The sequence below is a fragment of the Cherax quadricarinatus genome, chromosome 80 (assembly GCF_038502225.1).
Source record: "Cherax quadricarinatus isolate ZL_2023a chromosome 80, ASM3850222v1, whole genome shotgun sequence".
Taxonomy (NCBI): Eukaryota; Metazoa; Arthropoda; class Malacostraca; order Decapoda; family Parastacidae; genus Cherax; species Cherax quadricarinatus.
Window position 1 is genome coordinate 13,492,097 of NC_091371.1, and position 12,807 is coordinate 13,504,903.

At 43.4% G+C, this 12,807-nt stretch overlaps 1 protein-coding gene across 8 annotated transcripts in view; it reads left to right on the plus strand.

The window, feature by feature from the left end:
* eya (eya transcriptional coactivator and phosphatase 2) overlaps positions 1 to 12,807 on the plus strand; it is a 427,289-nt gene that overhangs the window by 188,636 nt on the left and 225,846 nt on the right. Inside the window, exon 1 of one of the 8 annotated variants that reach the window (XM_070102140.1) lies at positions 441 to 2,367. The exons of 4 other annotated variants lie outside the window; for them this stretch is intronic. In XM_070102140.1, the coding sequence (XP_069958241.1) occupies positions 2,284 to 2,367 (84 nt within the window). In that variant the 5' untranslated portion in view covers positions 441 to 2,283. Of the gene's footprint in view, positions 1 to 440; positions 2,368 to 12,807 lie in introns of those variants that run through there. 3 more of the 8 variants (XM_070102137.1, XM_070102138.1, XM_070102139.1) reach the window with 3 other exon arrangements.

Here is a 12,807-nt window from a genome sequence, read left to right on the forward strand (position 1 = left end):
CTCGTACGTTGGACTGCGTGCGGCCAGCAGTAACAGCCTAGTTGATCAGGCCCTGATCCATCGGGAGGCCTGATCATGGACTGGGCCGCGGGGACGTTGATCCCCGGAATAACCTCCAGGTAACCAGAGGCATCTGGAATTTCCAAACGTGCACCAGAAATATGATTGTGTTAATAAAGAAACGATAAATTTGTAAGGGGTTATAGAGGAAATGGGGAGTTTTAACTGAGAAAGGGGAAAGTATCTCAAACGTGTAACAGAAGACCAATTTTGAAGTTGTCAGGGCCAGGAGCTGTAAGTCGACCCCTCTTAAAGACAACTCTGTGAACAAATATCTGGAACGTGACACACTTGAACTAAAGTATAACAGTAAAAACCCTGGGTGTACAAATGGGGCCAAGATGTACACGACTCAACCTCTGTGAACACAACTAGGTGAATACAACTAGATGAGTTCCCCCATCCCTGTGTTCCACAGGGAGCGACTAACTCCACACAGGAACATACACTCCTCTTCCCTTCGTGTTTTTCAGGGTCAGGCAACCTGCGTGGAGGCTGTCCAGGTCTTAGTGTTGTATCTTAGCTATAATGTAATGATCAGAGGTAGCCAGACAGCTGACAATGGCGCCTTCTTCACCTAGAATGTCTATTATCCCAGTTTTCTTAGCTTGGTTGGCTTCTTCGAGGGGAAACTTGGGAATTCTCATTTGCATATACTAGCTATCTGAAGCAGGAACAGTGTCTATATGCCCATTCTGCCATATAGGTTGATGTAAGTAACGTTTTATCTCTGAAATTCATCTACATAACGAATAGGACGTTTAAGACAATGGTTCAAAGTGAAGCATTGTTTTGATGTAAAGTGAAGGGCTTTCATGTGAGGTGGTTGGTGGTGGTGACGGTGGGTATCCTTGCCTTCCTTCCCTCCTTCTCTCCCTTCCCCCCTTCTCCCCACCACAACCACCGCTCCTGCTGATGCCAACTCGGGTGTCTCCTGCACAAGCATTACTCCCTCGTCTCCACCTTTTCTCTCTTCCCAAACGAGAGTGCAATCCAGGTAATTTTGGTGAACTGAAGCACACACAGATTCTGGAACTAATTTGGTTGGTAAAATTAGAGAGATAACCGGGTGTAGGCGAGCGGTGGGACCCCTCACTCGTCTCCCCTTGTGCCCGCTCCCCCTCATCCTAACCCTCACTTCCCCATCCCATGTCCCCCCACCCTTCCCTCTCCCGCGAGTCCTGCCTCCCTTAACCCTCCGGGCCAAACCCCTCCCTCCTCCCATCTATGACCCACGTCGGTCCTACCAGCTTTGTGTCCTCGTCTCCCATTGGTTGGCTAGGAACTGACCGAGGCGGTGATTGGTGGAGGGGGGCGTGTTAATCAATGATCAGGTGTCCGGGGCGCATCATGGCTGCCGTGGGTTAGTGTGTGTTGACGAGTGGTAGTGAATGGAGCGCTGAAGGTCGTCGCTGCTCTACTACTACTACTACGACCCCTGGTACAACTACCTTGCCGGCTAGAGGTTTCAAAAACCAGTGTCCCGGGGTGACGTTGGAGCCGCGTCAGAGTGGCTGGGCAGGGCGGCTCTTGCAGAGAGAGGGGAAGAATCTGGCTAGACGGAAGTGGGATTGGACATGGTTGAGGGCAGCTGAGGGATTATGTAGCGTGGTGCACTGTGTTGCAGCGCAGGTTGGAGCAAGAGGGCGGTGTGGTAGCGTGACAGGGGCACGCAACCTGCTCTTCTCGTGGTGGCTGGCGCGCTAGCAAACCTGTTGTGCCAGGGTTTCGTTTTACACTGGTGACGACAAGGGCAGCGGCGATTGGCCACCGCCGCCACTCAACCTGCCTCCAGCGAGAACGAGTCGGGAAAAAGCAAGCAGGAGTCGTGGCCGCAGGTCTCTGGTAGACAAGTTCATCGAGGAAGCAGGAGGAAGTTTGGTGGTTGATTGTTTGAGAGAACAAGGGAGCGGGCCCCACGCGGCGACCTCTGGTGTTAACAGGTGGTTGACAGCACAAGAGGTTGCTAACAGTCAACCATGAGGCCTCGCTGACGTTCTTTCCTCAGGCAGCCACTCGAGGGCAGACTTGTGCTGTGTTGGTAATGCAAAATGTGGAGATGATAGCCAGCAGAACTGAGCAAAGTGAGCACACACAGTGAAGGATCATCTTCCTGAGACACGTGGAGCAGCGTCTCACCACCTCACATCACGGTCGCAGCAAAGCACCGCGGGCTGACATATTTTGTAGTGATAAGGTGGAGCTGAGTGTGAAGACGTCAAGATGGTGTCAGTACTACCGTCGATGGACCACACCTTCTCTAGCATGGTGGACCTCAACAAGGATCAGTCTGTACTGGACCAGCAGGTGAGTCCATCCATTGTCTACACCTCCACCCATCCATCGGGAATAAGGCTTGCTTTTATCCAACATTGTATCTTTTTTTTTTTTTTGCATAACGTATTGGCATGTTCTCAATCTCGATAACTGTATTAGGTAATTTTGGAGTACTCGTAGCTTAGCGGTATAACATTCGGCTTGCAACCGAAAGGTTCCGGGTTCGATCCCCAAGCGAGAAAATTCTTATGGGTAAGTATCTTTAAATCTGTTGCCCATCTTCACCTCGCAGTAAAGAGTACGGCACCTGGGTGTTAGTTGGGTGTTCGAAGTTACATCCTGGGGCAGAAGACAAAAGGACCCCAACGGAAATAAATCACAGTGTCTGACTTTTTTGGGGTTATCCTAGTTAATTTACATGCATGTTAAACTATGTATGATAATTGTACTTATGTGTACTTGGATCATTCTGGGTTTATAGTGTTCTTGGAGCTGAGCGAAGCCTCGTTCCAGCCAACACCGCCATATTTACACGATTTGTTCTCTTCAGAAGGGAGAGGGGGAGGGGCTCTGCTTGCCGGTGAAGGAATCTTGATGCGTGAAGTTGGAGCTACCCTCCACTTCCTTAGATCGAACTTGACTACCTCCTATATTCTAGGTGCCATGTGCCCTGAGCTGAACGCTTTCCATGACTAGTAATAATTAGATGTGTTTAAGTCACTGGCGAAACGTTTCCCTCTAATAAATGCCCTGAACTGTACATAACTGTCTTTTGCCACATAAAAGGAATAGTACAGAGTGAGGCTTAAGTTTCTAATGCGGTTAAATATCGGCTTCGAAGATTTGAAGTCAATTATTCAGAAGTTGCATTATTAAGCTAATGACGTTGAAAGTTTAAAACCGATCGAATGAAGTATTCAAAGATTATCTAATGAAAACCACCATTTAATTTTTCAAACTTCTTCAATGAAATTGTCAAATTGGCACCTACACAGCCCAAACCTTTATTTAAGTAAAATACACCAGCATGAAGGTGTGAACCCATCAAAAGACGCATTCATTAATTATTGCACGGAAACCAATTTGTTTAATAAAATTGGCAAGTTGAAACTTACATAATCCAAAAGCTTTTCACTGTGAGGTTTCATTTATGGAAAACACACCGGTTAAAAGTCGACCAAAAGATGCATTCTTTAGTTATTGCACATACTCCATCAATTCCAAGTTTAATAGCTATGTTGGTAAATAGGCAAATCACACCTACACAGCCTGAATCCAAAATGTATCGTACTTTTCCCTAAGATCTATCAGCTGTTCAAGATCATATTAGAAGTGCACAACGATCACCGAGAAAATACCACATTTTAAAAATATTGACAGAGAGCACTAGGCTTGCTGGTCATTATACCAGGTCTTTTTGGTCGTTATATCAGATCTTTTTGGTCATATAAATTTTTGGGGTCATTTTACCAATCTTTTTGGCAATTATACCAGGCTTTTTTTCCTACCAAGCTTTTTTGGTCATTATCCAGGCTTTTTGGTCATTATACCAGGCTTTTGATCATTATACCAGACTTCATGGCCATTATACCAGACGTTTGGTCATAGCAGGCTTTATGGTCATTATACCAGCCTGAATCCAAAATGTATCGTACTTTTCCTTAAGATCTATCAGCTGTTAAAAATCATAAAAGAAGTGCACAACGTTCACCGAGAAAATACCACATTTTAAAAATATTGACAGAGAGCACTAGGCTTGCTGGTCATTATACCAGGTCTTTTTGGTCGTTATATCAGATCATTTTGGTCATACCAGTTTTTTGGGTCATTTTACCAATCTTTTTGGCAATTATACCAGGCTTTTTTTTATCCTACCAAGCTTTTTATCCTACCCAGGCTTTTTGGTCATGCCAATTTTGGTCATTATAGCAGGCTTCATGGTCATTATACCAGGCTTTTGGTCATAGGCTTATGGTCATTATACCAGGCTTTTGGTCATAGGCTTCATACATCCTTGGTTAGGCCTCATTTAGATTATGCTGCACAGTTTTGGTCACCGTATTACAGAATGGATATAAATTCTCTGGAAAATGTACAAAGGAGGATGACAAAGATGATCCCATGTATCAGAAACCTTCCCTATGAGGATAGACTAAGGGCCCTGAAACTGCACTCTCTAGAAAGACGTAGAATTAGGGGGGATATGATTGAGGTGTATAAATGGAAGACAGGAATAAATAAAGGGGATATAAATAGTGTGCTGAAAATATCTAGCCTAGACAGGACTCGCAGCAATGGTTTTAAGTTGGAAAAATTCAGATTCAGGAGGGATATAGGAAAGTACTGGTTTGGTAATAGAGTTGTGGATGAGTGGAACAAACTCCCAAGTACCGTTATAGAGGCCAGAACGTTGTGTAGCTTTAAAAATAGGTTGGATAAATACATGAGTAGATGTGGGTGGGTGTGAGTTAGACCTGATAGCTTGTGCTACCAGGTCGGTTGCCGTGTTCCTCCCTTAAGTCAATGTGACCTGACCTGACTAGGTTGGGTGCATTGGCTTAAGCCGGTAGGAGACTTGGACCTGCCTCGCATGGGCCAGTAGGCCTTCTGCAGTGTTCCTTCGTTCTTATGTTCTTATGTTCTTATTATACCAGGCTTATTGGTCAATATACTAGGCTTCATGACCATACTAGGCTTATTGGTCATTGTACCAATTATACCAGATTTTTTATCATTATAGCAGGCTTTATGGTCATTATGCCAGGTCTTTTTGGTCGTTATATCAGATCTTTCTGGTCATACCAGTTTTTTGGGTCATTTTACCAGTCTTTTTGGCAATTATACCAGGCTTTTTTTATCATACCAAGCTTTTTTGTTCATTATCCAGGCTTTTTGGTCATACCAGGCTTTTGGTCATTATAGCAGGCTTCATGGCCATTATACCAGGCTTTTGGTCATAGGCTTCATTGTCGTTATACCAGGCTTTTGGCCATTATAACAGCTTTAGGGTCATTATACCAGACTTTTGATCATTATAGCAGACTTTATGGTCATTATACCAGGCTTTTCTGGTCGTCGTACCAAACATTTTTGGTCGCTATACCAGATTTATTATACCAGGCTTCTTGGTAGCTGTCTTATAATAAGCTGTCTGGCTACCATGCCAGGCTGTCTAGCACTATGATAAACTGTCAGGCCATCATTCCAAGCTATCGGATATTATTATTATTATTATTATTATAATACGTAATAATAATATGTAAATGGTTTATTAAACCGACAAGTTGATGAATGAGACATGCGCAACACTTAGGTATCTATTGTGGAAACGTTTCGCCCACCAGTGACTTCTTCAGTCCAGTACAGAGAAAAACGGTGAGAGGTGTGTAGGACTTTGAGCTAACAAGTCCCTCAGCCTGGAGATGGTGTGTTCCGTCCGTCATTCTTGATAATAGGGACACCAAGACAAACTGTGGTTTCCATACCAGGTTGCCTGGCTTCCATATCATACTGGTTACCATACCAGGCTGTCTGGTTACCATGACATACTGGTCACCATACCAGGCTGTCTGGTTACCATAACATACTGGTCACCATACTAGGCTGTCTGTCCACCACCATAACATACTAGTTACTATACCAGGCCGCCTTGCCACCAAAACATTGGTTACCATACCAGGCTGTCTGGCTACCACCATAACATACTCGTTACCATACCAGGCTGTCTAGCTACCATAACATACTGTTTACCAAATCAGGCTGTCTGGCCACCATAACATACTGGTTACCATACCAGGCTGTCTGGCTACCATCATAACATACTAGTTACCATACCAGGCTGTCTGGACACCATAACATACTGGTTACCATACCAGGCTACCTGGCCACTATAACATACTGGTTACCATCCAGGCATTGTGGTCACCTTAACAGACTGGTTACTATACTAGGCAGTCTGGCCACCATAACAGGTTGTCTGGCCACTGTATAGGTTGCCTGGTCACCATAACACTGGTTACTAAACTAGGCAGTCTGGCTACAACACCATTCTGCCTGGTCACCATAACAGACTGGTCACCATTGCCAGTATAGTCACTATATCTGGTTGTCTAGTCATTATTCCAGGCTGTCTTGCCATTATATCAGGCTGCTTGGCCACCATAAGAGACTGGTCATCATACCAGGCACTGGTCACTATATTAGGTTGGCCATTATATAGGCTGTCTGGCCACTATACCAGGCTGTCTGGCCATCATACAATGCTGTCTGGGGTACAACAAGCCTTGCAGATCTCCAGAGAACATTTGAGAATATCCAGATGTCCAAGAAGCAGCAGGTGCCTTGCGGTGGGCACTTGTTCCTGTCTTCAGCTGCCAGGGAGAGAGAGAGAGAGAGAGAGAGAGTTTTTATTAAACGAAAATTGGAAACATCAGCATTGTGATGTTACCCTATTCTGTATGATGGTTACACAGTGGAACAAAACTGTGTTGTTCTGTCATATTCCGGCACGCAAGATGGTGTTCATATAAGGTGTTGAATTATTTTAATGGGGGAGCGCTAAACCCGTAGGATTATACACTGCATGTGGGGGGATGGAAGGTATTCAGGCTCAATTCAGGGAACTGGAGCGCAGATTCAATTCCTTAGATCAAGAGCCCCCTCACCCAGCGTCAAGGAACCTCCCTTGAGGGGATAAGGTGTTGAAATCTCTCAGCCTGAACTAGGAAACTTCAGTAGGGCATTGAGGATATCCCTTTAGCTGTATTGGAACGAAATCTTGAAGCTCCCGGAGCGTTTGCGTTTGTGTGTACTCACCTAGTTGTGGTTGCAAGGGTCCAGTCACAGCTCCTGCCCCCCGCCTCTTCACTGGCCTCTACTGGGTCACACACTCCGCACCGTGAGCTTTATCATACCTCTGCTTAAAGCTATGGATGGATCCTGCTTCCATTACATCGCTTCCCAAACTGTTCCACTTCCTGACTACTCTGTGACTAAAGAAATACTTCCTAACATCCCTGTGATTCATCTGTGTTTTCAATTTCCAACTGTCCCCATGTTGAACATTAAAATGGTATAAAATACCGACAGGTTGTTAGGTAAGACACATATGCAACAGTTAGGTATCTTTATTATGAAACGTTTCGCCTACACAGTAGGCTTCTTCAGTCAAGTACAGAAAAGTTGATAGAAGCAGAAGATACTTGAAGACGATGTAATCAGTCCATCACCCTTAAAGTTTTGAGGTGGTCAGTCCCTCAGTCTGGAGAAGAGCATTGTTCCATAGTATGAAACAATTGTTTCATACTATGGAACAATGCTCTTCTCCAGACTGAGGGACTGACCACCTCAAAACTTTAAGGGTGATGGACTGATTACATCGTCTTCATGTATCTTCTGCTTCTATCAACTTTTCTGTACTTGACTGAAGAAGCCTACTGTGTAGGCGAAACGTTTCATAATAAAGATACCTAACTGTTGCATATGTGTCTTACCTGTCCCCATGTTGCTGTGTCCCATCTCTGGAATATTCTGTCTCTGTCCACCTTGTCAATTCCTGTATTTTATATGTCGTTATAATGTCCACCCTATCTCTCCTGTCCTCCAGTGTCGTCAGATCGATTTCCCTTAACCTCTCCTCGTAGGACATACCCCTTAGCTCTGGGACTAGTCTTGTTGCAAACCATTGCACTTTCTCTAGTTTCTTTACGTGCTTGGCTAGATGTGGGTTCCAAACTGGTGCCGCCTATTCCAGTATGGGCCTAACATACACAGTGTACAGGGTCCTGAACGATTGCTTATTAAGATGGCGGAATGCTGTTCTCAGGTTTGCTAGGCGCCCATGTTTCAGCAGTTATTTGGTTGATGTGCGCCTCAGATGTGTCTGGTGTTATATTCACTCCAAGATCTTTTTCCTTGAATGAGGTTTGTAGTCTCTGTCCCCCTAGACTGTACTCCGTCTGCGGTCTTCTTTGCCCTTCCCCTATCTTCATGACTTTACATAGAATCTATTCCTTCCGTCATGTTCACAAATACCAGAAACAACACTGCTCCTAGGACTGACCCGTGTACTCACCTATTTGTGGTTGCAGGGGTCGAGTCACAGCTCCTGGCCCCACCTCTTCGCTGATTGCTACTAGGTCCTCTCTCTCCCTGCCCCATGAGCTCTATCATACCTCGCCTTAAAACTATGTATGGTTCCCGCCTCCACTATGTCACTTTCTAGGCTATTCCACGGCCTGACTACTCTATGACTGAAGAAATACTTCCTAACATCCCTTTGATTCATCTGAGTCTTCAACTTCCAATTGTGACCTCTTGTGTCTGTGTCCCTTCTCTGGAACATCCGTCTTTGTCCACCTTGTCTATTCCGCGCAGTATTTTATATGTCGTTATCATGTCTCCCCTGACCCTCCTGTCCTCCAGTGTCGTCAGGCCGATTTCCCTCAACCTTTCTTCGTAGGACAATCCCCGTAGTGTCCTGTGTGTGTGTGTGTGTGTGTGTATGTGTGTGTACTCACCTAGTTGAGGTTGCGGGGGTCGAGTCCGAGCTCCTGGCCCCGCCTCTTCACTGATCGCTACTAGGTCACTCTCCCTGAGCCGTGAGCTTTATCATACCTCTGTGTGTGTGTGTGTGTGTGTGTGTGTGTGTGTGTGTGTGTGTGTGTGTGTGTGTGTGTGTGTGTGTGTGTGTGTGGAGAGAGAGAAATGTATGTACATACGTTTGTGAGAGTGTTTGTGTATGATAGAGCTCGTGAGAGTGGTAAGGCAGACACTATTTTGGCAGTGAAAATTTTGATTATGCAAGACCAGTGAAATCTTATTATCATAGAAGTTTCACTGCAAACAAGGCCTTTCTCACAACCCGTCAGCTTGCATAGTCGTTTATCTATGCGTTAGTTAGCTAGTAAGTTTATTTAGTTACCGTTACCCATTTTTTGGGTAATAACAATTGTCTTGCATAGTAACGTGTGTAAATTACCTAGGATAACCCAAAAAAGGTCAAACAAAGTGACTTGTATCCATTGGGGCCTTGTAATACCAAATTATTAGCAGCCTAACTATTTATAGTAAAAAAAGTCATGATTATTAACAATAACAGTAAAATAAACTACGGTAGATCAAATGCATCGAAATGAGTCACAGTAAAAAAGAATTACAGTAAGACAAACTGAGTACACTACATGAGCATGAAAAGAAATATCGGTTGAATACACTAAAGGTACGTACGAGGCTGCATGGTGGCCCACCCAAGTACGAGACAATGTGTTCATCAGCTAGGCTGCTTATGTCACTCTAGTAGGAAAGACAAGTTCGCACATAACAGACTACTACATCATCTTTCAAAGAGAAAGTCCTGGTGTTGTAGCTCAGTCTAGTTTATTCTTTATGCACAAGATGACGTTATACCATAATGATTTACTTTTAAGACTCCACAAGAATTGAGTCATATTATTTGACATTGGGTTATCTTAGATTATATCTACATAATGCACTGTGTGTGTGTGTGTGTGTGTGTACTCACCTAATTGTGGTTGCAGGGGTAGAGACTCAGCTCCTGGCCCCCGCCTCTTCACTGAATGCTACTAGGTCCTCTCTCTCCCTGCTCCATGAGCTTTATCATACCTCATCTTAAAGCTGTATGGTTCCTGCCTCCACTACCTCACTTGCTAGGCTATTCCACTTCCTGACTGCACTATGATTGAAGAAATACTTCCTTACATCCCTTTGACTCATCTGGGTCTTCCACTTCCAGTTGTGACCCCTTGTCTCTGTATCCCCCTCTCTGGAACATCCTATCTCTGTCCACCTTGTCTATTCCACGCAGTATTTTGTATGTTGTTATCATGTCTCCCTTAACCCTCCTGTCCTCCAGTGTCGTCGTGCGTGCGTGCGCGCGCGCGCTAATACCATTGTAAAAAAATGAAACTTCGGTTTGAAGCCAAAATGAAATGCTTCCATTACAAGACTTACAAAAATACCAGTAGAAATAAATCACTGGTTTTTTTATGGGTTATCCTGTATGATAATTGCACTTATGTGTATCTGTGCCTAAATAAACTTACACTGCCAATATGAAACCAAAATTCGAGAATGGGCAAGTTTACTTAACATTCAAGGAAGGGTTACCTCGAGGCTAGTGGAAAGTTCTTGATCAAAGGAATTTGAATTATAGTTCCCGTCCTTGGATTAACTTTTATTATTTCCCATTCCCCTTCTGTACTTAGTGCTTTCCTCATGACGATATAATGTCAGTGTTTTCGGTTAATAAGATATTTTTACTTTTACAAATTCAAATGAATCCCAGAAAATAATTTTAAAAAACCTAATGAAAACATTACTGAAGCTCTCAGTCACTAGCGACATTATTCTCAAACAGTGGCACTATGGTTATTATTATTATTATTAGTAGTAGTAGTTTATTATAGGAAACATCAAACCAGATTTAAACCAAACAAATCCCTGGGCGGCGAAAAGCTCTTTTCAAGGGTATTTAGGCATGTAAACGATTATACTGTGCCTGAAACCATTGTAGTAAACTCTTAGTGTAGCCAGGATGTGAGAACTGGTCAGTGTGTTACATATTTACAGAACGGGAAATACGTCCTTACCATCATCAAATTATCCCTTCTCCGCATTCGCATGACTGTCAGTAGCGGGCAGATTATTAGAACCAGTAATAACAGATCAGTTTAAGAATCATTAAATTTATACTCTCTTTAGAATAGTAAAACAATAGGTGATATTACTGAATTATACAAATGAATGAAATTAATGAAGGAAATATATTTAGGTGCTGAAATTTTGAAATTGATGAAAAAGTTAAATGCGAAACAAAATTCTAAGTAGCGCCATTTAAGAAAATAGTCGGGAAAGGTTTATAAATAGGTTACAATTATAGCTTTGAGTGCAGTTAATATGTAGTTGTTCATATTTCAGCAAGCACAGGAGATGCTGGCAAGAAGACTATAGAGCAAACTTGGTGACCAGCTTTTTCAAGCTGACTCGACTGACACCGTGCAAAAACCATGTTATTAATTAAAAGTTTGCGCTAAACTTAGTGCCTTCTTTTCGGCAGTCCTTCCATTATAGTACAGAGGAGGAAGAATTCTTTGTGACTAATCATTTTACCTTACGGAAAACTTACGTGACGTGGGCCATAGTCCAGTAATGTCCCGTTGAATGCTTAATGAAGATCATCATAGGAAACTTTGCTAATGCTTTAACACTTATTTCCTATCTTTCTCGACTCATGGTCACTCTAGACAGAGTTAGTGTATGGGGTGATTATTAGTCATTGGAAAGCGCTGTATAACCTCTACTGACTAAACTCTTTGTACATGATTTGAACAGAATGATACTTGTTCCTCGATTGATACACAGAGTTCACCTGTGATCTTTAAGAGATAGGGGAAGGAAGGTAAAGGGTTGGAGGGATGACTTCCACGTATTGTTTCTGCCTGGGTCCTAAGCTAATGCTGGCCTGCCAGTGTAGTCAAAACTACCACTAATGTGTTTCTGCGTTATTCACAGCAAACCCAAAAATTAGAGAAAAAGTGTTTTAGACTGCATTTAGGATCATTATTAAGACAGTACTTGATAACGGTCTAGGGTGGACCGAAATATATCTAAAGATTGAACTCCAAATTATGAGTTAGTTGGAAACTGTTCCAGCAACAGTGTTATGATTTATTCATTTTAGTTATACACATGTTTCCACCTCTCCTTATCTTATTGGAGTTAGGTCGGACGGGAGGGAGCTTTAAGTGTTCTTGCTAACACTTGCTTATGTAAAGGAACTCGTGTTATTTGTACACACACTGGCGCATTAGCTTACAACTACTGTTTGAACTGTGAGGGATCTTCGTGGAAATTTGTTTTCGTTTCATTCAAACCTATAGCTGTGACTCCTCTTGACTGTGATGTTCTTGTGACCGGTTTCCAGGGTTCTGTTCTTGCTGCCTTGCCTTAAGTCATTTTTCGGTAGTCTATAAACACTAAAATTATTTAATCGAGTATTAGTAAGCCAGCGGGCGCTGTTGCCAGGGGTGCTATCGTCTGTCCCACCTTTATAGGTGTTTTGTTGCAATCCAGCAATAGTGCCGTCACCAGTAAACAGGTCATCTTACGATTAAGACCGATGGAGGGAGATCCTTCGCTGAAGAGTGCAACAACAACAAATGGACGTTGACTTGGAGTGTCTCACTGTGGTACTGCTGAAGTTTGAAGTTCCTTAACCTCTACTCCTTGGAACGTAGACGAGAAAGATACATCATATTTTACACCTGGAAAATCGTGGAGAGAATGATCCTAAACCCACACACAAATCGCTCCATACGAAAGCAAAGGACTCAGCAGACTGTGCAACATACCTCAAGTGAAAAGCAAGGGTGCAATGAGTACACTAAGATAAAACACAGTAAGTGTCAAGGGCCCAAGACTGTTCAGCAGCCTCCCCATCATACATGAGGG